The sequence below is a fragment of the Cricetulus griseus genome (genome assembly GCF_003668045.3).
Source record: "Cricetulus griseus strain 17A/GY chromosome 1 unlocalized genomic scaffold, alternate assembly CriGri-PICRH-1.0 chr1_0, whole genome shotgun sequence".
Lineage (NCBI taxonomy): Eukaryota > Metazoa > Chordata > Mammalia > Rodentia > Cricetidae > Cricetulus > Cricetulus griseus.
In genome coordinates, this window is record NW_023276806.1 from 11,864,604 (window position 1) to 11,889,823 (window position 25,220).

Here is a 25,220-nt window from a genome sequence, read left to right on the forward strand (position 1 = left end):
AGCACCTGTGGGAAGTTTTCTGTCCTTTTCATTTTCAATCAGGTAACCTGCCAGTTATCTGTAGGAGGTGTCTGCACCTGATGCCACTCAAATATCAGAGTTTTGTTTTGTTAAGGTAGAGGAAGGAAGAAGGAATTCGCTTCTAATTGTGCAAGGGTTTGGAAGCTCCATGTGTTCATTGATGCTGTTGGAGTCATACTTTGAGGTAAGTGTGTGTGTGTGTGTGTGTGTGTGAGAGAGAGAGAGAGAGAGAGAGAGAGAGAGAGAGAGTAAGGGCGAGTGTGAGAGAGAGTGAGTGTGTGTGTGTGTTGAGAGACAGAGTGTGTGTGTGTGTGAGAGTGAGAGAGAGAGAAAGAGTGAGTGTGAGAGAGAGAGTGAGTGTGTGTGTGTGTTGAGAGACAGAGTGTGTGTGTGTGTGTTGAGAGAGAGAGAGTGTGAGAGAGAGAGTGAGTGTGTGTGTGTGTGAGAGAGAGAGAGAGAGAGTGAGAGTGTGTGTGTGTGTGTTAGATGGACCATGCTTATCCTCTACCTGTCTTTCCACAGCTCTTTAAGACAGAGTGAACACATTCATACACAGTACTTTTGTGAAACTAACCCTAAGGTTAGAGTAGCACAGTAGATAGATTTCCTTCCTTTGCTTCCTCCCTTCCTCATGGGGAATAGCAGATAAGGAAACAAAGGCCAAAATGCAAGCATAAAGCTGGACTCTCAGGAACATACTACAGGATGTATTGCTTGCTTACCTCCCACAGTGATGTTCTCCCAGGACACTGTGGCAGCAGCTAAGCAATTGGGAACTTATCTACCTGTTTACCATGCTCTACAAAGCATGCAGCTTTAGGGGTGAGAAGAACAGTGATGGGCAATGTTCTTCTGTGTTTATGTTTGTATTATTGGTTGAAGAATAGAACACTGTTGGCCAATAGGGCACTATGATAGGTGGGACTAGGAGACAAGGAGGATTCTGGGAAGTGTAGGCAGAGAGGAGTCATCATGTGATCCCAGGAAGTGACATAGCTGGGCAGAAACTGCCACTAGCTAACCATAGAGGTCTGGACGTCTGTACAGACAGGCAGGAAGTGACGTAGCTGGGCAGAATCAGAGTATAAGCAGGGACAAACAGGAAATTGTGCCTTTCTCTTCTCTGCAGAGATGCTGAAGAGATGCGATGAAGACCCCAACAGAGTAAGAGGCCCAGACTTTTTCTCTGGTAAGATAAGGCCATGCAGAAATACATGGAATAATAGAATTGGGTAAATAGTTAAGACAGAGCTAGCCAATAAGAAACCAAGCCAATGGCAATAGCTTTATTTTTTTTTAAGATTTATTTATTTATTTATCATGTATACAGTGCGTGCCAGAAGAGGGCACCAGATCACATTACAGATGGTTGTGAGCCACCATGTGGTTGCTGGGAATTGAACTCAGAACCTCTGGAAGAACAGTCAGTGCTCTTAACCCCTGAGCCATCTCTCCATCCCTGACAACAGCTTTATAACAAATATAGCATCTACATGTTTCTTCGGAGCAGAGAAGGGCAACAGGACCTGCCGAACCAGAAAACTCATGTTACAGAACAGTGCAAGAAGAACAGTGCAACCAATGTCTCTCACACATACCTTTCACAAATCAGTGGCTGCTGGTAAATAAGACAATATCTGTCCTTTAGCAGATGATGCCTGAGCAATGCCTCCTCTGGATAAAGCCAGGAAAAAAAAAAAGCAAAACTGTGTTATCTGGATCAGAAAAGGCACAGCATGGGAGTGAAGGGCACAGGTAGTGACCAGGAGGTTTAGATTATGTGGCAAGTGCACACTGAGCTATGTGACTTTGGTCATGCTATTGAATTTCTAGGACTCTATTATAAATGGGCTTTAAAGAATAGTTTTTGTCAAAAAAAAATAATTAATTTCTTTAGCAGAAGCTTGATGCTATTATTGTCATTATAGATTCCCAAACTCCAAACAGTGCTTTGTAGCTTGTCATCCACCTAAAATTCCATCTTTGAAACATTAATCCTTAATTACTCAGAATTCAGAGTCTACTAACATATTGCTATGAAAAAATAAACATTGGACTGGGGATACAGCTTTGTTTGTGAAGTGTTTGCTGTGAAAACCTGATTTTGGGCAATGGAGAGATGGCTCAGTGGCTAAGGGAATTCATTGCTCTTCTAGAAGACTCAAGTTCAGTTCCCAGCACCCATGTGGCAACTTGCAACTGCCTGTAACTCCAATCCCAAAGAATCTAGTGTCCTCTTCTGACCTTATGGGTACCAGTCATGTACATAGTACCAGCCATGTACATGGTACCCGTACATGCTTGTAGGCAAACACATGTACACTTAAAATAAAAATGAGTAAATCTTGAAAATAAGAACTACATTCCCAGAATCCATGCTAAAAATAAAAGCAAGGGGTGATGATACATGGCTGTAATCCTAGTAGTGGAGAGGTGAAAACAGATGGATGCCTGGGGCTCCCCAGCCAGCCATTTTAGCTGAGTCAGGGAGATCTGGATTGGTAAGAGACCTTCTTTCAAAAAGTGAGATGGAGAACTCCCAAGGAACAACACTCAGGGTAAGCGCTAGCCTCTACAGACGACACACATGTGCACTTATGTGCATATGAACACACACGGAGACTTCTTTTGTAATGAGAAAGTCACTTATTAATATCATGACATTATTCCTCTAAGGTCTTCCAATAGTCAGGAATAAGGTCCCATTCACTCCCCTCTGCATTTATTTTTTCTTATCGCTTAGCCAGCTTCCATTGCCTCTCTAACAAGCCTCCTGCTGTTCCTCTGTTGGCATTCACCTCCTGCCTGCATGTCTATATGGCACTTTTAGATGTCTGTCTGTTAGACACTTCCTCAATCTGGTTCTGCTCTTTCCCACATCCTCTTCTATATCTGTCTGCAATTATTCTGACATCTCAAATTAACTATGCCCCAAATTCACCCTCTCACACTGGCCCCTCCCTCAGGAGCATCTCTCCAGAACCACACTTACCCACTTTCTTCTGTCAGTTTGCTATGTATTCCACAGAACAGGAACCTACACCAACGCTGCTGCTTATTCTTCCAACCATATTTACATAGTTGCAGAAGTCCACATGTTCTAAATATGTAATAAGTCTCATGTAAGTGCCCTTTTCCATTATTTTCCATTACCTACTCCTGATACCCTGTTCCATAGGTAGCCATTACATACTATGCTGTGTTTCCATGATAAGCAATTGATTAGTAACCTTATAGTCCACCTATACCCCTCCTAGAGGAATGTGCATCCATCCCTGGCTCTGAACACACACTTTCTATGACTGGTGATGTAAAGAGAATCCATGCTTCACACTAAATACCTTTCCATCATCCTGACACCTACCAGCACACAAGTTAAACTGATCACTGTGTGACACCATTAACCCACAACACAAGCTGTTCCCACCTCTGTCTCTTCTTGAGCTGGATGAAACTGCCCTGTCCCATCTCCACCATTTGCCCCGCAGACTATGCTGGCTTCATTCCTTGGGTAGCCTTCATCGCAGCCTCCATGCCCTTACAGACTCTACCTTAATCACTCTGATCTCATAGCTGCAAAATAAATTGTAAAAATGCATTATTGTTTAAGGGCACGGGGGTCGGGGAACCGCCGTGATGTAATGAATGTAGCACTCATCAAACAGAATTTAAGGTATTAACGGCTTAGGGGAAATTGGGTCTTCTGCCAGAGATTCTCCTTCCTCCTTCCGGCTTTCTTCTTCACCCTCCCTCCCTCCAACCCTTCCTCCCGTCCTCCCTTCGTTTCCTCTTTCTTTTTTTCCTTTTCCTCTTTTGCTTGCTTTCCTCCTTTCATACAGCATAATACGCACAGCTCTTGGGGTCATACATAGCAAAGACATGGTTGATATCCTCGGGAAGCCCTCAGTTCAGTGGGGTAGAGGACAGCACAAAAGCACAGCTGCACCTGACCATTGAACAAGCGACAGGAAGGTGATATAATCATTCCAAGAAGCCCGGGTACTCTCACCAGCAATGAGCTGCCAGCTATGAGCTGTGTCCAGTCTATAGACTCCCCACAGAGGGCTGTCAGGGCAATAGCCAGGAGGCACCTTTAGGGCTCTGTCACTTAGAAAACCATCTATAGAACATGAAGCAGAGTCCCTGCGGGCATTCTTAAGAACCAGAAACCTCACTCCCAAATCTCTGAATGACATTTTCTGCTGTTAAAACCTGGCAACCCTGGGCCTGGTGGCACACAGCTACCATCCCAGCATTCAAGAAGCTGAAGTGAAAAGATTGTAAGTCTGAGACAGGCCAGACCCGCAGAGTCTACAGAGTTATATCCTGTCCCCAGTATGTCATGACTGGGGAGGTAGCTCCGGGGTAGAGTGTTTGCTTTAGTGTTTGTCAATACCTAGCACCACAAACATAGGGACAAAACTGAAAACCAACGCCAAGGATTGTCCTACTTACTCATTGCATTATAAGAGCCACAATTCCCTTCTGAGTCACAGATATGAAAGCAGTCTTCAGATGGAGGAGTCTAGAACAATAAGATGGGGTGAAGAAAGCTGAAGATGCATTGAATTTTGAATTTTGAAAAATTGTTTAAAGTAAACCAGAATCCCAACCAACCATTAAAATAATATTAGAGTATGTTTTACAGGATACCATGTAAGAAAAATAGATGTTCAGCTTGCAGAATTAGCTATTTGTGTGATACGATATAATTTAATTTTAACCTTATTTTGTAAAAACAGGTGGTGTGTGTGTGTGTGTGTGTGTGTGTGTGTGTGTGTTTCCAGAGAAGTTTTTCTTGAAGAGTAAACATCAACATGTTAGTGGTGGCTATCACTATGCAGTGGGTATTTGTGTAATTTGGGGGAGGGAATGTGGGATTTCTGATTTCCTAAATAAGTCCACATTGTTGTCTGTGTAATTTTTCTAAAAGCAAGACAACTTCCTCTTCTTTAAAGAAAATAGTCAAACCCAACAGGAATTCTAATCCTGTGACCCAAAGCTGTGAGGACAACAGGGTTTCACCTCAGGGTTGGAGGTGGTGACACAGCCCAGAGCTGTTTGCAGGGTGCCAGACCTTGGTGTGGGCAAACATCTCAATAGCAAGGCAACCAACAGAGAGCAGGGACTGGGGGTGAGGCCTCCCTCATCCTGATGGCACTAGGTTAGGACATCAGAGCCCCAGCTGTGAAAACCTAAGCACAGAAGAGAAAACAAAGCCAAAGCAGATAATGCTCAAAAGAGGTCTGGTATGGGCCAGGCCCAGAACAGAACAAGTGAACCTGAGTCCCTGGCAGAGGCCATTCTGTCTGAGAGACAGAAGGTCCTAAGAACCAGAAGTTCTATTAGTGCCTTTTGTGATCCAAAGTGAGATGCAGGGGCCAAACAAATAAATATGTTCCTATCATATGTATGAACTATTCTGAAAAAAAAAATGGTCTCCAAACCTGACGCCTTCAAATTTTTATACTTTATTTGTAAAATAATAACATGCTGTCTTGCAACTGAGAGATTATATTTCCCCTTTGTGCTTCTAACGTTAATATAATTGAAGGTATTGTCTCCAATCCAGTTTTTAGAATCTGTGCCCCCTAGTCTATACCCCAGACAGCACTATCATCCTGTGCCATGCAGTTGTTTGGTAAATGTCATTATGAATAAATAATGATATATGGGATGCTGCTCTTTTACGTAAAATTATATGTATAATGCAGCTGATGCTGGGGATGGAAAAACTTTTCACTGGTCCTATATCATAGTCTGTAAACCATGAACATTGAATTAACCCAATAAAAGTGACAATTTTGACCCTGGGCTATACCCATTACTTTAAGGTTACAGCTTGCAAGCCAGCTCAAATGGTTCTCCGTGTGGTACTTTACTGAAATACTTATCATCTGGAAACCGTATGTAGTGCATATTCTTAATAAATAATAACACATTTTATTTTGGTTTACTGAAAATTAACAGGGCATTTGGGAAATTGCTGTTATTGTGGGAGCCTGTTTCCCATTTACCTTGGCAACACAATAGCTAGCTAAGTGGAAAGCTAGAGAGCCAATAGCTGTGGAGGGTGGATGTTTTTCCCCTCTGCTGTTGGTATTCAGAGAAAGCCATGCAGCTGGTAACATTAATGGCATCCCATAGACTCAGAGGACATGAAAGAAGTAAAATGAAGTTCTAATGGGCTTAGCCATACAGAATTGCCATTCTGTGTGGATTCATTTTGTATTCAAACACAGTAAATCCACTTCTTCCCAACAACATAACTGTGTTCCAAACTGTAGTCCAAGCAGCCTGCAATGCTTCAAGACTTTTAGTTTTGTTTTGTTGTTTCTCAAGACAGAATTTCTCTGGCTGTCCTGGAACTCACTCTGTAGACCAGGCTGGCCTCAAACAGAGTGCCTATGGCAGCTTTTGTGAACATGCTGACCTTGCAGGGCTTCGGTGGCTACTCCTTCTAAATTGACAGACTTTCTTTCTTTTCACTTGGGACAATTTGCTCATAGCCCTGGTTCTGTGCCATTGCCATTCTTCTCTGTCCCCTGAATCCAAAGACCTGTGATTAGGCTCTGGGGACTAATTTCACTTGGAGAGGAGTGCAATGGTGCATCGGGAAAGAAGGCTCACGTAGGAAAGGATTTAGGGATGAGTGGAAGGTAGTTTGTGAAAAGAAACAAAAGCAGATCTAGTTGTGTTTGTTTCATTTGTTCTCTAGATTCTCTCCCTTCTTGGTTCTGGGTATAGTATTACGGAGGCAATGAGAGCCATGCTTCAAACCTGCAAGAACGTCCCAGCCTGTGGGGTCTGAGACTATCTGAAGAACCCTCTCACTCTCTGCCCCAGGCGTGCCAGCCTTGCTCACCCTCTTTCCATTGCCATATTTCAAATGAGTTCCTTTGTATCCTAAGAGGACATTTCAGACATTTGCAATCCAGGTCTCTATTCCTTCTGACTGTTTTGTTTTTCCATTTGAGTGTTAAATACAGAACCCCCCCCCATCCCGTCATTCATTCCTACCAATCCTGTGGGTGTTTGGGGGTTCAAGCTGAAAAGCCATATAATTATTCTTATCTAATGATGCATTTTATATTTCCTGGATTTAGGAGAACTTGCTTCTTGCTGACTTAATCCCCACTCCTTTCCACATGGCTGATTCTGGAGCATTAATGGCTCAACCACGCATTTGAACACCCAAGTTGAAAACCAAAGTGAACTTCACCTTTCTTGCCTCTGCCCTTCCACCCTCCCAACATGCCTCCAAACTCACACTGAAAACGTATCACCCATCATGGGAACTCCCCCCACCTTGATTAATTGTTCCACTCTCAGCCTTTCCCCTCCAACACATCAAATGATGTCACTAAAACCATCTTTCTAAGTGGCAAAAAGGCCACAACCTAGATCATCCTAGGATCAATAGGGAGATTTCTGTTTCCTGCAGGATTAGATCCACACTTCAAAGCAGTCCAACAAGATGGCAAAAGCCAAGTCTCTAGAATCAAACTGTCTGAGTTAATCCTCATCTGTGCCAGTCATCAGCAGCGTCACGGGTCCTGAACCTCATCTTCTCTAGCTAACGATGGGATAACTAGAGTGAATGAGTAGTAAGTGAGGTGACAGTAAACAGGACAGAGCAATGACTTGCATGCAGCAGAGCTTGCCTCTCGCTGTATAAATGAAATGCCCAAGTTCAGCACTAAACACTTGCAAATGTTCTGCCTCAACTGCCATCACTCTGACCGTCACCTCCCGCCTTGTACATCAGTCTACTTACCACAGTTTTTATGGGTGTTTCTTTCATCCAAACATTTTTTTCCATTGCTATCCCCTTGTTATTTCTCCACCTAGGAAAATTCTACTCAATTACTTGTTTAGCACACAGCCCTTTTCTTTGTGATCCTATAAGTTAACTTTATCTAGAAGAGTATGTAGGCATTGGCTAAATTTTGAAGAAATGATTGCTTTGCCATTGAAGTGAATAAAGGTCACTGTTCTCTCTGTCAGCCAGAGCAGTGAGAGTCTCCACAGATCAGTGAAGTTGTTGTGACAGCCCTGGGTTGTGCGTGCCATTATTATATCCCATTTTACAGGTAAAGACTTAGAGGTGAGCCAGAAAGTGTGCATGTAACCATCTCAGGTGCCCCTCCTGTTGTTCATAAATACACTATCTCCTTCCCTAAACATCATCCAATGGAGACTCACAAGGGGTCCCTTAAAGAGGGAATGAAAGACCTTTCTCAGGCACACAGTTTTCTGGAAGGCAAAGTGGGAACTGCACAGGCTGCCAACTTCTCTACTGCACCCAAACTTCATTTCCCACAAACCAACTTTATCGACTCAATCTCTTTTTTTATTAAAATTTGTTATTTATTTTACATACCAACCAAGTTTTCCCTTCCTCCTCTCCTCTTGTCCCTCCCCTGCCCACTTCCTTTCTACTTCCCACCCCATCCACTCCTAAGAAAGGGCAAGGCCTCCCATGGGAGTCAGCAAAGCATGTCATAACAAGTTGAGGCAGGACCAAGCCCCTCCTCCCTGCACTGAGGCTGAAGCATGCATCCACCACAGGGAATAGGTTCAAAAAAATCTCATGTACCAGGGACATATCATGGTTCCACTTCTAGAGCTCCATAAACAGACCAAGCTATGCAAGAGGGCCTAGGTTGGTCCCACACAGGCACCCTAGCTGTTGTTCTAGAGTCCATAAGCTTCCACAACCTACCGAGCCAATCTCTTACCAACACTGAAGCTCATCCTCACCTTTAAATGTCCCTGGTGTCCTTCATGGTGCCACCACCCCAGCCTACACTTATCAAGAAGACAAAGGAAGGAAAGTAGAGAAAACTGCAATTGGGCTTCTATGCTCTTCAAAACCAATGTGAAGCAGCTATGATTTAGGTTAGCTAGCCCTCCAGGCATCCTGGCTTAAGAATGAAAGTTAATTAATTATACTGTCCATTCTTGGTGGTTTTGAAACTCAGCCTTAACACTGTTTCTGTAACACACCCGTTTGGTTTGGCTAAGTAAGAGACTTACTTCAAAGAAAGTATTTTATGCATGTTTGAAACAAAGGCATTCAGGAATGTTGGAGAGAGAAGGGAATCTCTTGCAAGTATAAGGAGCAAGGAAAATATAACTTACCACTAAGAAAAGAGCAAAATGCTTCCACTTGTATTGTGAAAATAAAATTAAACCACTTCTGGTGTACTGGGGGTTAAGTTTGGCATCTGAGGAAGGCACCTCACCTGAGGAAGGCATCCTGAAGCAGCTCTCCAATTCCTTCCTGCCCATCTGTGTAGAAATGCAAAGAGCAATCTGGGACTCCAGAGCAAAGACTGGGAGAGTTTCATGTTAATCTTAATTTAATTTTCAATTCCTAATCACATTTGTAACTGAAGAAGCTACAAACATAAGGAAAACAAAACTTTCTAAACCTGAGTCTTTGTTTGACAGGCTGTGCCTTGTCTATTTTTCTTCGGGTTTTCTGACATGTGTGGGGGGATATGAACCAGGTTTTACCCCCTCAGATTTGGAAACAGCTACAAGAAGCTGCTTAATTTATGGCTTTAAAGAACAAGAACATTTTTTTACATCAAAGCATTAAAACTAAGCAGTAAGAGAAAGGTGTGAGAGATGGAGAGGCTGTCTAAATATTTCTCTGATAAATGACAACTCCGCCTTGAAACACTTTTCCCGTTTCTCTCTTTATTTAACAATGTCCTACATTTTTATATTTAAGGGATATTCTATTTCCAAAATTCCATGTTCTCCAGCCACCTTCTACTTTAGCATGCCAAATGTTACAGATGGAATTACCACAATCTGTGGCAATTTACTATCCTCTGCAGTCAGAGGGCAAGCATGCCTCTTGCCTTTCCCACAGACCCCTTGAGCAAGCTCGGCTTTAATTGTCCCTAAAGAGTTCCCACTGATAACCAGAGAGACCTGTGGGTGGGAAGGCTCTACAGAAAAATCCATGGTGAAGACCAGAGAGGAAAGTTCAACCTAGAGCCTATTGGGCATTCTGGAGTAAGAAAGCAAAATAAGCAATAGACCTCCCCAATTGGGGATATATGTGCTATGACTCTTCAAAGTTCAGGGGTTTCACATTTAAACAGGGGTATATGTACATCCAGTGTGCTGTGTGGTGGATGAAGCACAGCCAAGTAGCAACTAAGGGAATATAGTCCACAAGAAAAAGAAAATGGGTAAAAAAAAAAAAAAAGAAATAACCAAAGGAAATCTTAGAAACGTCTGATTCAGTTCCAGAAAGTCACTCTTGTGAAACTTACAGGGCAGTAAGACTGGTTCGCATACTTAGCTTGGGTTGGCTCTATTACACTGGGGGTTGGGGGTGCGGACAAGGAACTAATTGCATAAACTATACCAAGTGTCTGGCAGCCTACATGATTTCCCCTTGCCCTTCCCACTCCCAGGCCTACCTACAGCCACAGTTTCAAATCTCAGCCTCCTCTCAACTCCCTTTAGCGCCTGAGTGGAGAGTGACAGCCATGCTGAGTTCGTGACTTCTTGCCAACAAATCCTAGTCTTCACCATAATTGATCACCTTCCCATCAACACTTTCAGTCTTCAGCAAAGAATGCCAGAGGTGTGCCTCTGAGCCTTGTCAGAGGAGTGTAATTGCTAACACCTACTGGATGTCTGCACCCCCAACAAGCTGCATTCTCTAGCAGGTCATTCATCAATTGCAAACATTTCTATAACCCACAGCAGAGAAAAGCATTGCTAAGTGAGTGACTTGGTTATGCACATCTTTCAACACTTTTTGTTTAGAATCTTCTGCTTGGGTTGTGTGGATGTGACTCTTGATGGCCTTCTAACCACGAACGCCTAATAATGTAGGCACTTTCTTCCTAGCGGGCTGCAGAAAGTGCAATTACAAAGCATGCCTAAGGGACAGGTCCTCCTGGGCTTGTAAAAATAATCATTTTTCCCATCAAACCATCTTTTTCACACATTTCACCCAGCTCTGGAAAGCAGTAGTAAGGGGGGACCCGAACAGAAGGGCCCCGGGGATTTTTCTGCACTGTGGAGAGTCCATACCCCAATGCTTGCCCCCTCCCCACCACTCCAGTCAATCGTTTTCTTTGTTTAGACTCCTGCAGAATAGCAACCCCAAGTGCTCACTCTGGACATATTCTCAGAAGCCTGTGTGAAGTGGCCTGACACCATCTCTACCCACTGCCAGTTAAGCTCATCTTCTCCAGACTTATTCTTTGATACTAGGTCAAGCTAGGTCTCTTCTGCCATCTGCCCTCTACCAGACTGAGCAGGCGTGTCTGCGTATCAGCTGCTGCCATCTTTGAATCTCCCTTGAAGAACTATGCCCAGATGTGCCAGACTCCCTCCCCGAATGCCCCACTGATACACCTTCCTTCTTCCTCTGGGAATGTCTTAAGGGCAGGAACTCTGTCCAAGCACCTGGCTTCTAGAGATGCAGAAATGGCACAGTTTGGATGGGCTAAACTAACTAAATTTATTTTTTCTTAGTTCTGAAGTCTAAGACCATGGTGCCATAGGGTTGGGTTCTGTCTTGGCCTTTCTTTGTGGATTGACCCTGTACTGTCCCCACCTCTGTATGTACAAGGGAGAGGAGGGGCGGGGGGGGGGATGCAGGCACTTACATCTCTTTCTGTGGTGCTGCTGATTCACAATCGTCTTACACTGCATGCTTAGGTATTGAATGATAAACAAGGAAATGCTCTATTTTTTTCCCCAGGTCTTTTTCTCTTAGAGGAGAGGTCATTGCTTCATGAAAGAATGAAACATGACTTTCTTTTTCCCCAGTACCCATCACAATATCTGGTATCTAATATGTTTTCAATACATGCAGGCTGGATTGAGTTCAACCTTCAAGGTAAAGATGGTCTATATGAATAAAGTTACATGTGAGTTTGTATTTGTATGTGATTATGTGTGAGCATATGTTTTTCGTGTGTATGATTTGTGTGTGGATGTTATGTGTGAGCTTATATATTCATTATGCAAGTGCATGCATTTGTGTGTGAATGTGTGTTTGTATTGTGTGTGAGAAGGTCTGTGTCTGTGTGGGTATATTTTTGTTGCAAATAAAATGTAATCTAATGGTTTCCTTATGGTTATATTGGAATCCAGCTCTAACTTTGTGAGCAGATAGCTAACAAGCAACCACCAGCTTAAAAATCAGTTCAAGAACAGAAGCAGATGAGTTGGTTATGAATTCTGTGCTGTTTAATTCCTTTCCTCTTTCTAATGAGAGCGCTTTGTGAAGCAATTTTCTTTAGATAAAAGGAGACCGAGTTCTGTGACTCCAGAAAGAAAAGAATTAGTGATTTCTCTGCCCAAGAGTTGACAAACAGCCCTTACATTTTGCTCTCATGATCTCCAACAGAGAAACAAATAGACTCTGAAAATAATGCACCCCTCCCTTTTTAAGCGGTTGGGGGACCTCAGAAGTCCTATAGAGTCAGACCTCTGAGTGATTCATCATTTTGTTTTTCTTCATAAGAACATAAGGTTCCTGTTGACCATCCATCCTCCAACTGACACACCGGTCACATTATTCAATCACCCAGCAGTGCCCACTCAACAGCTCAGTCTGCTCCTGTCTCCAGAGGCCTTCTCATGATGGCAGTAGTCCCACCATGTGTAGCTGCCATCAACCTTTACCACACATCTTTTTGTCATCACAAGTAACCTGAAAGGTGGGTAGACATCAGGAGATGTATCTATAGGAGGTGCTGAGGTCTCAGGTCAACATGAATGTGTCTCTTGGCAAGAAGAACTGTCTAGCTATGGGGATGTATACACATTTGCACATTTTCTATTCCATGAACCCAAAAGCCACAGAAATAGTACTTTGGACGTTAGTCAAGAATCTGTAAGTCAAACAATAATAAGCCTATTAAGCTGCCCTTCACATCTCTGGGCCATCCCTCCAACACCTACTCTAGCTGTGAAAGAATTTTGTGAGAACTTCTCAGATAACTATTTTCACCCAGTGCATTCTAGGACATTTTAACTCTCTATCCCGCTTTTCCAAATCAGGATTTCCAATGCTGCTATGGAGAACACATAGACAGCCCAGCAATCTATTCTCTGCACACACACACTCCACCAGAAAGTGCAGGCACTTAATTCTTCGGTCAGATAACTTCAGTGGTAACAGTGAAAAATGAGATATATTTTTCTGAGACACATTCTTTCTTCTGCTGAGAAGAATGCTTGGACAAGGACGAGTGCATAGAAGGGTTTGAGGGAAGAAAGGGAAGGGGTAATGTGATTATATTATAATCCTCCAAAATAAAACTAATAGCTGTGTTAAAAAAAAATCTCCAGGGTCAAACTTCAAGTTGCCCATGAGTGGAGTCAGTTGGCACAAACCTCTCATTTTGACTCTGCCTCTTCCCTCCTCATTCATTCTTTCTGCCACCCTGCAGACACTGGCTCAGAAAGTCAAGATCTCTGCTTAGGACATTTGCTGTGAGCAGTATATTTCCAAACTTGCTGGACTTCTCTGTGACTCAGTTTCCTCATCTGTAAATGGAAAATACCGCCACCTACTGCATTTAAAGTAATGGCTTGAGAGCTGGAAAGCCTTAATATACAGCAGATACAGTAAGAACTCAAAATGTTAGCTGCAATGAAAGTATTAAAATAAAAGCAGGGAACTCTTAGAAACCAGAGCACTTGGCAGCCACCATGTACTTGCAGCAGATAAAGTCTAGCACCTACATGGGTAGCAGATGATATGTGGTTGGCCACGTAGCTAGGGGCTCAATCAAGAACAAATCATAGACTCTAGTAGACTGTGCTAAGAAATTCAGCCTTCTCTTGAAGGCAATAGAAAAGTATAGAGCTTTTTAAAGCAGGAATACTATATGATCAAATTTCTGGATTTGGTACTGGATATATGGATCAGAAGCTATGAGTGTACACTGCTCTTCCAGGAAACCAGAGTTTAGTTTCCAGCACCCACATCAAAAGGCTCACAACTGATTATAATCCAGCGTGTGAGAGGCCCCAAGTAGCTTGCTTCCACAGACAGACAGACAGGACAGACAAGACAGACAGACAGACAGACAGACAGACAGACAGACAGACAGAAACACACACACACAACACACACACACACACACACACACACAGAGAGAGAGAGAGAGAGAGAGAGAGAGACACGAGAGAGAGAGAGAGAGAGAGAGAGAGAGAGAGAGAGAGAGAGTAGTTTTTTAATTAATGACTTTGGAAAATAATTCTGAAATGTATGAAATGATGGCTAGAAAGGTACTAAATATGGCATAATGAGTAAACTAGCCCAAATTATATCTACACATTGGGGAGTTTAGTGCCTTGCAGCCCTGCTCCTCTTGATATAGTGGGTTATTTCTGATGATGTGGTCATTCAGTTCCGTGTCATTATCAAATGATGACATGATGGTTTGGGGCAAATGTGCTAATTTCCTCTTACTGCTGAAGAAACTTCAACAAAGCTGTTACTTAAAAGTACACAAAATCACTACTATGTAGTTGTTAAAACAGAAGTCTGAAATGGATTTCCTTGACCCCCCCCCCCATGGTGCTGGCAAGGCTGCTACTGTCTGGAAGTTTTAGAGAATCATCCAACTTCTACAGGCATCTTACACCCCAGCTCTTCCTACAACTTCCGAGCTGGCAGAGTCTTTAAACCTCCAGCTTACTAATAATAATCCTCCCTGGTAAGAGGCTGTGGTCAAATCAGGCAGCCAGGACAGCCTAGACTAGTCACCACATCCCAAGATCCTTTCTTGATTTCATCCCAAGGATCCTTTTTAGTGTGTGTATATGTTTTAAGAATTAGGATATGTATATTTCAAAGGTCATCCTCTCTTTCAGGGCATGTGGATAATAGACACTGTTTCAATGTCTTCATTCAAGCATCTCTGATGACCTCATCTCCTGTTGTCCAATGCCCCTGAAGCAGACTCTTGCTTAAGGGGGTCTAAAAGGAAAGCAATATCCCAGAACCATATCCGGGGAGCTTGTGCTGGGTCAGGATGTGATGTAGATAGAGGTGGACACATGCACCAAACCCACCGTTGCTAAGCCCATCTTCTCTGATACATTGACTAAAGTGTCATCCAGGCGACGACAACAACAACAACTTCCTCCATTCTGAAGATGAAAAACCTAGTGCAGAAGCAACATAAACAGCTCCCCTAAGGTCACTGCAGGGCTCCACGGATCCAGACTATTGATAACTCCCCTGAAGTCCTTGTGCTCCTGTCAGGCCTTAGTTCTAAAGTATCCTGATTCTATCATGATATATTCAGAATACAGTCCTATATCCACCCCAAAACATTCAATTTTCACTTTAATTAAAGTGAGTTTATATTCACTGCTATAATTTCCTTCCTGGTCTTCATGAGTCATTTAATAAAACCCTTTCAAGATGCTCAATAGTCCTGTGCCTTGCTCTAGGCCCCTCATTCTTCCCACTCATCACTTCATGGCTGGTAAAAATCTTGAAACAGATCATTATTGTTGAAATATCTGGAGGGCTTGAAAAACTTTTGCATATCTTTATTGTCAGAAACATATACAAAATGTGTGAGTTTTCTGAGACACTGGCTTGAAAAAACTTGTCTGTTCATTCTTTCTTCCCCTAAGATTTTCTTTCTTCCCTCTACTCTGATGGATACTACAGGACATGAGGTTTTCTCTGTTATAAGTTAAGGAAGCTACAGAATCTGTGTTCCCTTATTATGGAATCCACAATCCATTTTAATCAATCTGGCACAACTCTGCACCAGTGGTCGGGTCTTTGATATCTGACTGGGGAGCACCATCTCAGTGTGAGTGAATCCCTGAGTGGGAGCTGGTATTCTGGAGAATGACCAGGGCTGTAGAACGGCTGGCCGCTGTGCACATTTTGAGAAGAATCACACCAATGCCACATCAATTAATTACTTATCTTATCACACAGAGAATCAAGGGCCCAGTAAATCAGCCCACATCCCAAAGCCTGGTACTCTTCTGAGAATGCTGTTCAAAGTTTTACTCTTTGCTTTTCAGTTTGGTATCATAATTGTTCAACTGGAAGGTGAGCCTTAAGAATTCAGCTGAGTTGAAACAAATAAAATGTTCTTTGTGGAACTCCCCTGGTTCACTGTGGGAAGTTGGGACAGCAGCAAGGTGATCAAATGCACCAAGTGCCAGAAAAAGAACATGCTAAAGACTGAAAGGGTTGTGTTGACAAAAGAGAAAAATATGTCAACCAATTTTTTTGTGTATACAAAGAAAATATAATTGATGTCTTACTCATGTGCTGTAGAACTGCAGAGAAATAGGATATAAACTATCCTAGTGGGAGTGGAAAAATAAAGACTCTCCCTGTGTTTGTCAGAGATCAAGATCTGAGTATGATTTTTCCTAAAACCTGTAAACCTGAAGGGTGCCTATGATCATTAAATGTTGGCTTAAAGGACTTTAATTAAATCGAAAGGCATTATAAAGGTTGAAACTGGAAAAGGTTCTAGCTGGCAACATTATTGACATGTAATTTATTTGATGACAGTCTTTTTAAAGATTCTTATTTATTATGTAGACAACATTCTGCTTCCATGTACATCTGCACACCAGAAGAGGGCACCAGATCTCATAACGGATGGTTGTGAGCCATCATGTGGTTGCTGGGAATTGAACTCAGGACCTCTGGAAGAGCAGTCGGTGCTCTTAACCTCTGAGCCATCCCTCCAGCCCTAAGAACAGTCTTATATGTCTGATTTACAGTCGGTTCAAACATTCAGCATCACCAAAGTAGCTCAAAGACATTCAGGATCTTGAAACCAAAAACTCCAAAGCAACCAAAAAACAATCATCAAAGCCAAAATCAAAAGGGGTTCAGGGCACCAAGACCTCCTAATATGTGTGACACCTCTCCTGGACACTCCACAGTGCTTTATCTCCTTGTATGGTCCTTTCAAACAAGCACATATTTCTATTTTAATTCTTGAAGTCCATTAGAAATACCGGAGAGCTAGAACTCATCATTTACACACACACACACAGACACACACACACACACACACCTACTACCACCACCACTATCATGACTACCACCCAAGTACAGGTGGAAGAATCAAAACTCTATTTTGTGTTTCTTCCATGCTACAAGTTTTATGATGTCCTACTTTTATTGTGTAAAATTTCTTAGGCACAACTTTTCCTTGAGCCAAATGTTCTTGAACTTATAAAATTGGATAAATAAATCATTTTTGATGTTCCCTGTCTTTGATTCAGAGCATCAGGAAATGGCAAAATGTCAAGAAGATGGCTTGAATGTCCTAAATGCTTACTGTGTAGATGTTCTGTTTTCTGGAAGAAGCCAAGAGAAATTCTTAAAGTAAAACAGGAAGATGAGTACTGGTCTGGGAGTTAGGGTAGCTGGGGTGTCCTCCCTGCTTATTTTATCTCAGATCCATTGGACTCTGCAGTAAAGTCACATTCAAAATTTGTGCAAAAGATCAAAATTCAGAATAAACAATGTTGAAAGCATGCTATAGACTATAAAACAAGCATTAATGTCAGTTCTTTATGGTTTTAAAGATCAAATAGAGTAACCAAATGCATCACACAGAAAATCTGGAGAGCTTAGATTGCATTCTGTGCCCAGATGTGTTTCCCTGTGTCTAATCCCATGCAAAAACCATACTATTGGCTTTAAGAAACAAGGATTGGACAGTTTAATGCATGGAATGTATTAGAATACTCACAAACAAGCCGGGCGTTGGTGGCGCATGCCTTTAATTCCAGCACTCGGGAGGCAGAGGCAAGCAGATCTCTGTGAGTTTGAGGCCAGCCTGGTCTCCAGAGCGAGTGCCTGGATAGGCTCCAAAGCTAGACAGAGAAACCCTGTCTCAAAAAACCAAAAAAAAAAAAAAATACTCACAAAGAAGTACACTGTAAAATAAAATAGCAAATAGACTATTAATTCTCAACATATACTGAAAGTCATGTGAACAAAACCTTGAAAATGGAATCAAATAAGGCAAGGAATATAGAGAAAGCTGGAGTGCAGTTGGAGATAATTCAACAATTAAGAGTGTTTGTTGTTCTTACAGGGCCCAAGAGTTCAGTTCCCAGCACCCAGGCTGCTTTGTTGACAACTATATTTAACTCCAGCTCCAGAGCTTCAGAAACCCTTTTCATTTATTGGTATATGCTTACATTTGTTTTAGGATTTTTAGTAGATACTTTTGTCATCACTATTGACAAATTTCCAGCAAAAGCAAACTTGGTAAAAAAAAAAAAAAAGTGTTTGGCTTGGCTCACAGTTTCAGAGTACAATCCATCATGGCAGGAAAAGTTTGATAGGGGAACGGTTGTAGGTGTGGTGGGAGGAGCAACAAGTAGCTAGTCATACAGAATCCACAGGCAGGAATCAGATAGAGATGAATGCTGGCACTCAGCTACATTCCTTATTTTCCACTTTATAAACATCGGGGGACCCCAGCCTGTGTGATGAGGCTATCAACATTCAGGGTAGGTCTTCTTCTTCAGTTAAACCTCTCTGGAAACACCCTCACAGGCACATCCAGAGACGTGTCTTCTAGGTGACTATAAATTCCATCAACTGACAATCAGACTAAGCATCACAGTTTTATTTCCCACAGGCAGAAAGTAAAATCTAAGGAACACAAACACATGCACACATGTCTATAGCACAGCCTTGTTCTTTTAAGTCAATGGAAAAACCCAGATGTAAGTCCCATCATCCCACAGGGCTGGCTTTTCATGCCCATTGGTGCTCTTTTTTGGGGTTTTGTTTTTTCAAGACAGGGTTTCTCTGTGTAGCTTTTGGAGCCTATCCTGGCACTCACTCTGTAGACCACACTGGCCTCAAACTCACAGAGATCTGCCTGCCTCTGCCTCCCGAGTGCTGGGATTAAAGGTGTGCACCACCACTGCCCGGCTGCCCATGGATGTTCTTAACAGTGTTTTTTAACTCTCCTTTGTATGTGTCTGAGGGGAAGGAGTACATATGAACAAGTGTACTTAAAATTCAAAGCCAGAGACCTCTATCAGATACCTTCCTCAATTGCTCTCCTGTTCATTTATCTGTCGGTCACTAACTCAGCTCAACTCTTGGCCAGCAAGCCTAGGGATTCACCTGACTCTGCATCTCTAGCACTGGTATTACAGGCACCAGCCAGCAGATCTGGCTTTTTACATAGGGGGTCCAATCTCAGGTCATTATGCACTTCAAGGACCAAGACATCTTCCTCTTCTTTCATTAATTGAGAATGCTTTTAAGACAGACCTTAATTTGTAACCCCAGACTACTGGCCTGGCATTCATTGTATAACCAAGAGTGGTCTTAAGTACTTTAACCTCTTGTCTCAGCATCCTGTGTGTTGAAATTACATATGTGATTTGGTGCATGTGATTCTCACACTATTAACCTTTAGGTATTGGGAGCCTGGCCCTATCTTTTGTCACTCAGTTCTTTCTCTTTATTCTGGAGATCTCACCTACATATGGGACTTATACCTCAATTTTTGGCTTCCGATGCAAACTTTGGCTTAGATTACTCCCATCAGTCCTGCTGATGATTGCTCTAGGAAGTTATCTAATGCTCCCGTCAGCCTCTTATGACCCAGATCCATGGCCTTATCTCCCAGCCATTTGATTCCAGAGAGAGAGAAAGAGGAGTTAGCTAACCCAGTACCAGCACATAGAGTAGATTCTCAATAAATATTTTAAATAATTTCATGAATTAATTTTTAAAATGCTCACAATTTTTCTTTAGGCGGCTATAGAAGTTTCTATATAATACACATCTATGAGCATTCTTGAGCAACGACAACATCCACTTTCGTGAGGCCCATCCTCCAAATTCAAAGAACAGCTCCCTTGACCTCTACAGAGGCAGATTTCTTTGAGGGGGCCATGTACCAAGGGCGGAAGCTCAGACACGTGAAGTGAATGGTAAGCACAGCATAGGGTGAGAACTCTGTAACTTCCCTGTAAGTTAGACAAGTACTTATAATGAAAGGTTTGTGAGTTCAGAAAGCCCCGGGGTATTAGAAAAGACAGTTCAGCTTCCTGTCTGGGAAGAAATGACAGCTCTCCTCACTGGAATTAAGCTTCAGATATTCTTGAGAAGAAAAAAGAAAATTCTGTGAGTAAAGAAACTCTTTGGACCCACTGCAGGAAATCTGACATCACGTGACCATGACCCCTGTGGGACCAGACGCCTAATGTATCGGCAGTGTTCAGAGAGGCCGGGCATCATTTCAGCAAGGACGGCTTTCTCACTCCAAGTACAACTGTGGAGGCTGTCTCCACACCCGCTCACGGTGAGCGACAGCCCGTCTGCTCGCCTTCCACAGCAATCGTTCCCTACAGAGTGTTCAGCTAGACCCCTGCGTTCCGCTCTGCCTCCATCTGAGTGCCAGGCATTCGCAGGTCTCCTGTGGACAGCAGCAGCCAGTTTCAACCTGACTTGCGTATACCAGAACCCACTCCTCTCCGATGCGCCTTTCCCATCCCCTAGCATATGATTTTTAAACTTGGAGTAGCATTCTCTCTCACTCAAAGTTTTACAGTGGCCCCTGTTGCGTATAAAATAAAAATCAAGCTAACTGTCATGGCATATGAAGTTGTATATGACCTTCCCATCCCCCAGAGATTCTCCTTTCTCCATGTCATTACCTTGATTGCAGCCCTGCCCACTGCATGAAAGTAATACCAAATTATATTTCTATATAATTAATGTTTATAATTAAAATATTTTCAGAACCACCCAAGAGTATTCATGCCATGGCCTCTGCTTCAGCACCTCTCTGCTTCACTTGAGGAAGTCCATATTGATTCCTTAATGATTTAGATCATCAACCATAGGTAGCAGTTCCTACTGACAAAGCCACCAACCTTTAGCAGGCTTGGACAAATGCCACACCTCTCTGTTTCCCGATCACTATGAGCCCTCTACTACCTGAGCATAACCCTGTGTGCATGCCGGCTTCACCAATTCCAAGGAACACGGAAGCCACATTCTGTTCTGAATTCACAGCCCATGACAGAACACTGCGAGTAGGACAGCGCCCCCCTCCCCGAGTATAAGAACCCCAAATAGGATCTTCTAAAAGTCACTCTGAGTGAAAAGCATGCAGGGCCAGAGTGGTCCCTCAATAAGCATGCATTAAGCAAGTGCCATTACCAAGCAAGGAAGCAATGCATACAAAAACTCAAATATGGGTTGCTCAAGGTGGTGTTAATGGGTAGGGCCAGAACTCCAAAACATAGTGAGCCAAGTGCAACACTGCAGAATCACCTGGACAGCAGAACCTAGTGCTCTCCAAGTCAAAGAGCAAGCTTTCAGAAAAATAGTATACTCTTTGGATCTCTGAAAGACAGCTACAGCATCTTCTACAAACCTCCAGAATATGATTTATTTTATCATTGACTGGGAAAGGGAAGAATGACACTGGGGAATTATTTAATAGTAATATTCTCCAAGGAACCACAAATGTGTCACTTTTCTGTGCAAATGGGTGTTTGAAATAGAAAAAAATAGCATGTAGATATAAATTATGCAACATTTTTGTGCTTTTGGTAGTATGTCTCACAAAAAGGCTAATGTAAAGTAAAAAGAGAATTGAAATGCTTTTTGATTAAATAACAAATGTAGATTAATATTTAAGGGATATTTCTATTTCTATCTATGAGGGTGAACACTTAAAAGAGAGAGAAATGCTTAGAAGACAAATTTAAGATTCATAATTGGTGATGATTTAGTTCTGTAGCTTGGTGATGAAAAACACAACAGTGTTGAAAAGTGGTTCCATGGGTAAATTGTTCACTGTGTGAACATGTGTACCTGAGTTCAAACCTAGAACTGGAGAGATGAAAGTAGATGGATCTCTGAAAGTCCCTAGAGTTAGCCTAGCCCAACTGGGGAGTTCCAGATTTTGAGAAACCCTCTCAAAAAACAAGGTAAAAAAGCAAGTTAGGAATACACCCAAGGTTGATCTCTGGCTTCCATATGCAATCACACACAGATACATGCCTCTGGATAGGCACATATTCATCCTCACATGAACACATCTATACTCACAGATATGCACAGACACAACATACTAAAAGAAAGAAAGAAGAAAGAAAAGAAGAAAGAAAGAAAGAAAGAAAGAAAGAAAGAAAGAAAGAAAGAAAGAAAGAAAGAAAGGGCTAATAAAACACAACAGATTTGCCTCCCCACATCCACGTTTAAGTCACTTCTGAGTTGGAAACTGTAACTTCTGAACTCTGCATTTATTATTCCCTTGCCCTCATTGTCTAAGTCCACTGCTATTAAATAATTCCCAAGTACATAAGTAGCACCTACATGTCTTGTTACCGTGATAAAATATTTTGACCAATATTTTGAAGACTAGTGAGGAAGCCATGGCAGCATGAGCTCAAGTCACCATGGCACATTGTATTCATAGTCAGAAGCAGATTAATTTTCAACCCTCCTTTCTATATTCAGTCCAAGACCCAAGTCCACAGAAATTTGTCACCCAGAGTTAAAATTGCATCTTCCAACTATAGTTACCCTAATATAGAAAATCACTGACAGGTATGGCTAGAGGTTTGACTCCCAGATGATTCTTTATTCTGTTGGACTGACAAACAATAGTAACCAGAACAATGAGTAACTTAGTGGGGAACACACAGAAATGTTTGAAGCTAAAAGTCAAAAATCACAGGATCCCTGAGTTCAGCATGTAATATGGGCACAATTTGCTTTGAAGATGGAGAAGACAGAATCTTGGCATATAACCTTCAGAAAGGAGGACCACATACAGAAAGGACAAAAAAAAAAAAAGAGTGGAAATCCCTCTGACCAGCCCTTATATAAAGGAACCTAAGTCCTAATCTCATTCATGAAGGTAGTTCTCATCATTCATCATTCAATTGTCTGCTTTGGACTATATCTTTAATATTCATACCAGGAATTAAGTTTCCACATGAATTTTCTCAGGACAAAGCCATAGCTTCCATTTACCTAGAAATAGTCCTTCCTTGTGTGATCAATATCTCTACGAACAAAGAGAGCATGAGTCATATGTAAAGCAGTTCAGCTCCAAAAACCTGATATAGTAAGGCAGGAAGGCCCCAAGAACAGTGGGTATTCAATCAGATGAAGCCTGAGAAAACAAGCAGAGGCACTCAGTGTGACTGTGTCTACATTCCAGCACTCATGGCAGTCTCTGCAAAGCATAGGCAACAAGAGAGGTGAATTCAAGCCCTCCCCCAACCAAACAATTTTCAGAATACATTTTTTGCATCAAATCCGTAATTGGTCTGAAGGAAGAAATAGTCCAGATCCTGATCAGGTTTTTAGCTCAGAAGCAAGTGAAAGTTTATCTCTGACCCCAGGCTGACAGCAGTTGCTTTGTTCCTTAGCCAAACTGCTAACGTCAGGCTGCAAACCTACGTAAAGGAGTCCAGCAATACTGTCATCTGTAGTCATGTTTGAAGTTGCTACAAACAATTTACAGGTTTCACTTTATCTCTGCCTTTCATTCTGAATATTTACCTCTCCAACAGCACTGCCTAGCCCAGAGATGTTGTGGAGATTGTGCATCAGAGTCAGGTTTCCTCAGAGAGAATGTGAATGACACGTGGAAGAGAAGGCAGCCTCCACTGTAGCTACAGCATAGGCCTGAAGCTTACAGAGGATATGGAGACTACTGAGGTCAACTCACAGTGTGCATATTACAAATTCAGCTTATTCATCAGCAGAAATTAGCATTAAAATCTTCTTGATATATAGTAAAACACGATTCCAAATATCCTGTGTATTTTCATCTACACAGAGATGGAGTATATCACTGGTGTGTCTTGATTTGGTTCATGGACTGTGCAGGAGTAGAGAAACCTAGCTAAGGACTAGGAATGATTGCATTTGTTCTCCTTCTGATCTTGGATATAATATAACTAGCTTCCCCAAGCTCCTGCCTCGACGTCCCCACGATGACAGTAGGTAATTTGGAACTCTGAGACAAATAAACACTGCCTCCCCTGGGTTGCTAGTTGTTGGGGTATTTTATGTTAGCAGCAGACATGGAACTGGGACAACAATTAACTCTGCCAAACTCCTTCTAAGTAACTAACTCTGCCAGAGGGGACACCCTTACAACTTATATTCTGGTAAGTAATAGCTGGTGGATAATGAACACACAAAGTCCTAGCCCAGTTGGGAGCAGCTTTGCATGCCACTCAAACTCAAGAGTTCTGCATAGGTTAGGTCGAGGCCTCTGTTGCACCTTTGCCACAGCTACCCTTTCAGCATAATATTTTGTCCTGAATCTCTCTCAGCATAAATGCATGCCCCCAATTACCTTAGCACCCAGGAAACCTCAATGAGAGCACCAATGCCATTTACTTGGAAGTGTTCTCTCACAAGAATTGGAGGGGCAGGACAGGTCCAGAACATTCATTCCTTGCCACTAAACATTAGGAACAGGAAGTGAACTGGTCAGGAGCAATTCTAATACCCCTGTCTTAGGGTTATGATTGCTGTGATGAAACAACATAACAAAAGCAATTTGGGGAGCAAAGGGTTTATTTCACTCATAGCTCCATATTACATTTCCTCAACAAATACAGTGAGAGCATGAACTCTAACAGGGCAGAAACCTGAAGGCAGGAACTGATACAGCGGCCATAGGGGCTGCTGCTTACTGGCTAGCTCACCTGGGCTTGATCAGCCTGTTTTCTTATAGAACCCAGAACTACCAGCCCAGGGATGGCACCACCCACAGTGGCCCGGGCCCTCTCCCATCAATCACTAATTAGGAAAATGCCATACATCTGGCCCTCATGGAAGCATTTTCTGAGTTGAGGTTCCCTCCTTTCTGATGACCCTAGCTTGTATCAAGTTGACATAAGACTACCCAGGACACATTTCCAGGTGAGAGATAGGTTAAAAACCAAGGGCAAGAGATAGTATACTTTAAGTGTTCTCAAAACAAAAATGATGAATATGTGTGATATAACATGTTAATTGGTTTAATTTAGCCATGCCATTGTGAACATACTGTATTGTGTATTGTAATTGTGCATGACTTTATTTATGAGCTAAATAAATGAATGGGAAAAAAACCAAGGGCAAGACAGATATGTGTAAACAGGTAGGGTTCTCAAGCACAGGATGTGGACCCAAATTGCCA

General features: G+C 42.3%; 1 protein-coding gene across 15 annotated transcripts in view; it reads right to left on the reverse strand.

The window, feature by feature from the left end:
• Nucleotides 1–1,412: 1,412 nt before the first annotated feature.
• LOC107979438 overlaps nt 1,413–25,220 on the reverse strand; it is a 48,313-nt gene continuing 24,505 nt past the window's right edge. For 8 of the 15 annotated variants that reach the window (XR_004771975.1, XR_004771970.1, XR_004771978.1 and 5 more), the window contains 6 exons: nt 9,166–9,315; nt 7,799–7,868; nt 4,477–4,546; nt 3,014–3,121; nt 1,620–1,695; nt 1,413–1,547 (listed from right to left, as the gene is read on the reverse strand). Coding sequence is in view for 4 of the 15 variants with exons in the window: in XM_027395939.2 (XP_027251740.1) it covers nt 3,027–3,121; nt 4,477–4,546; nt 7,799–7,868; nt 9,270–9,315 (281 nt within the window). In the remaining 11 variants the exon portion in view is untranslated. The other 7 variants (XR_004771969.1, XM_027395939.2, XM_027395938.2 and 4 more) reach the window with 5 other exon arrangements.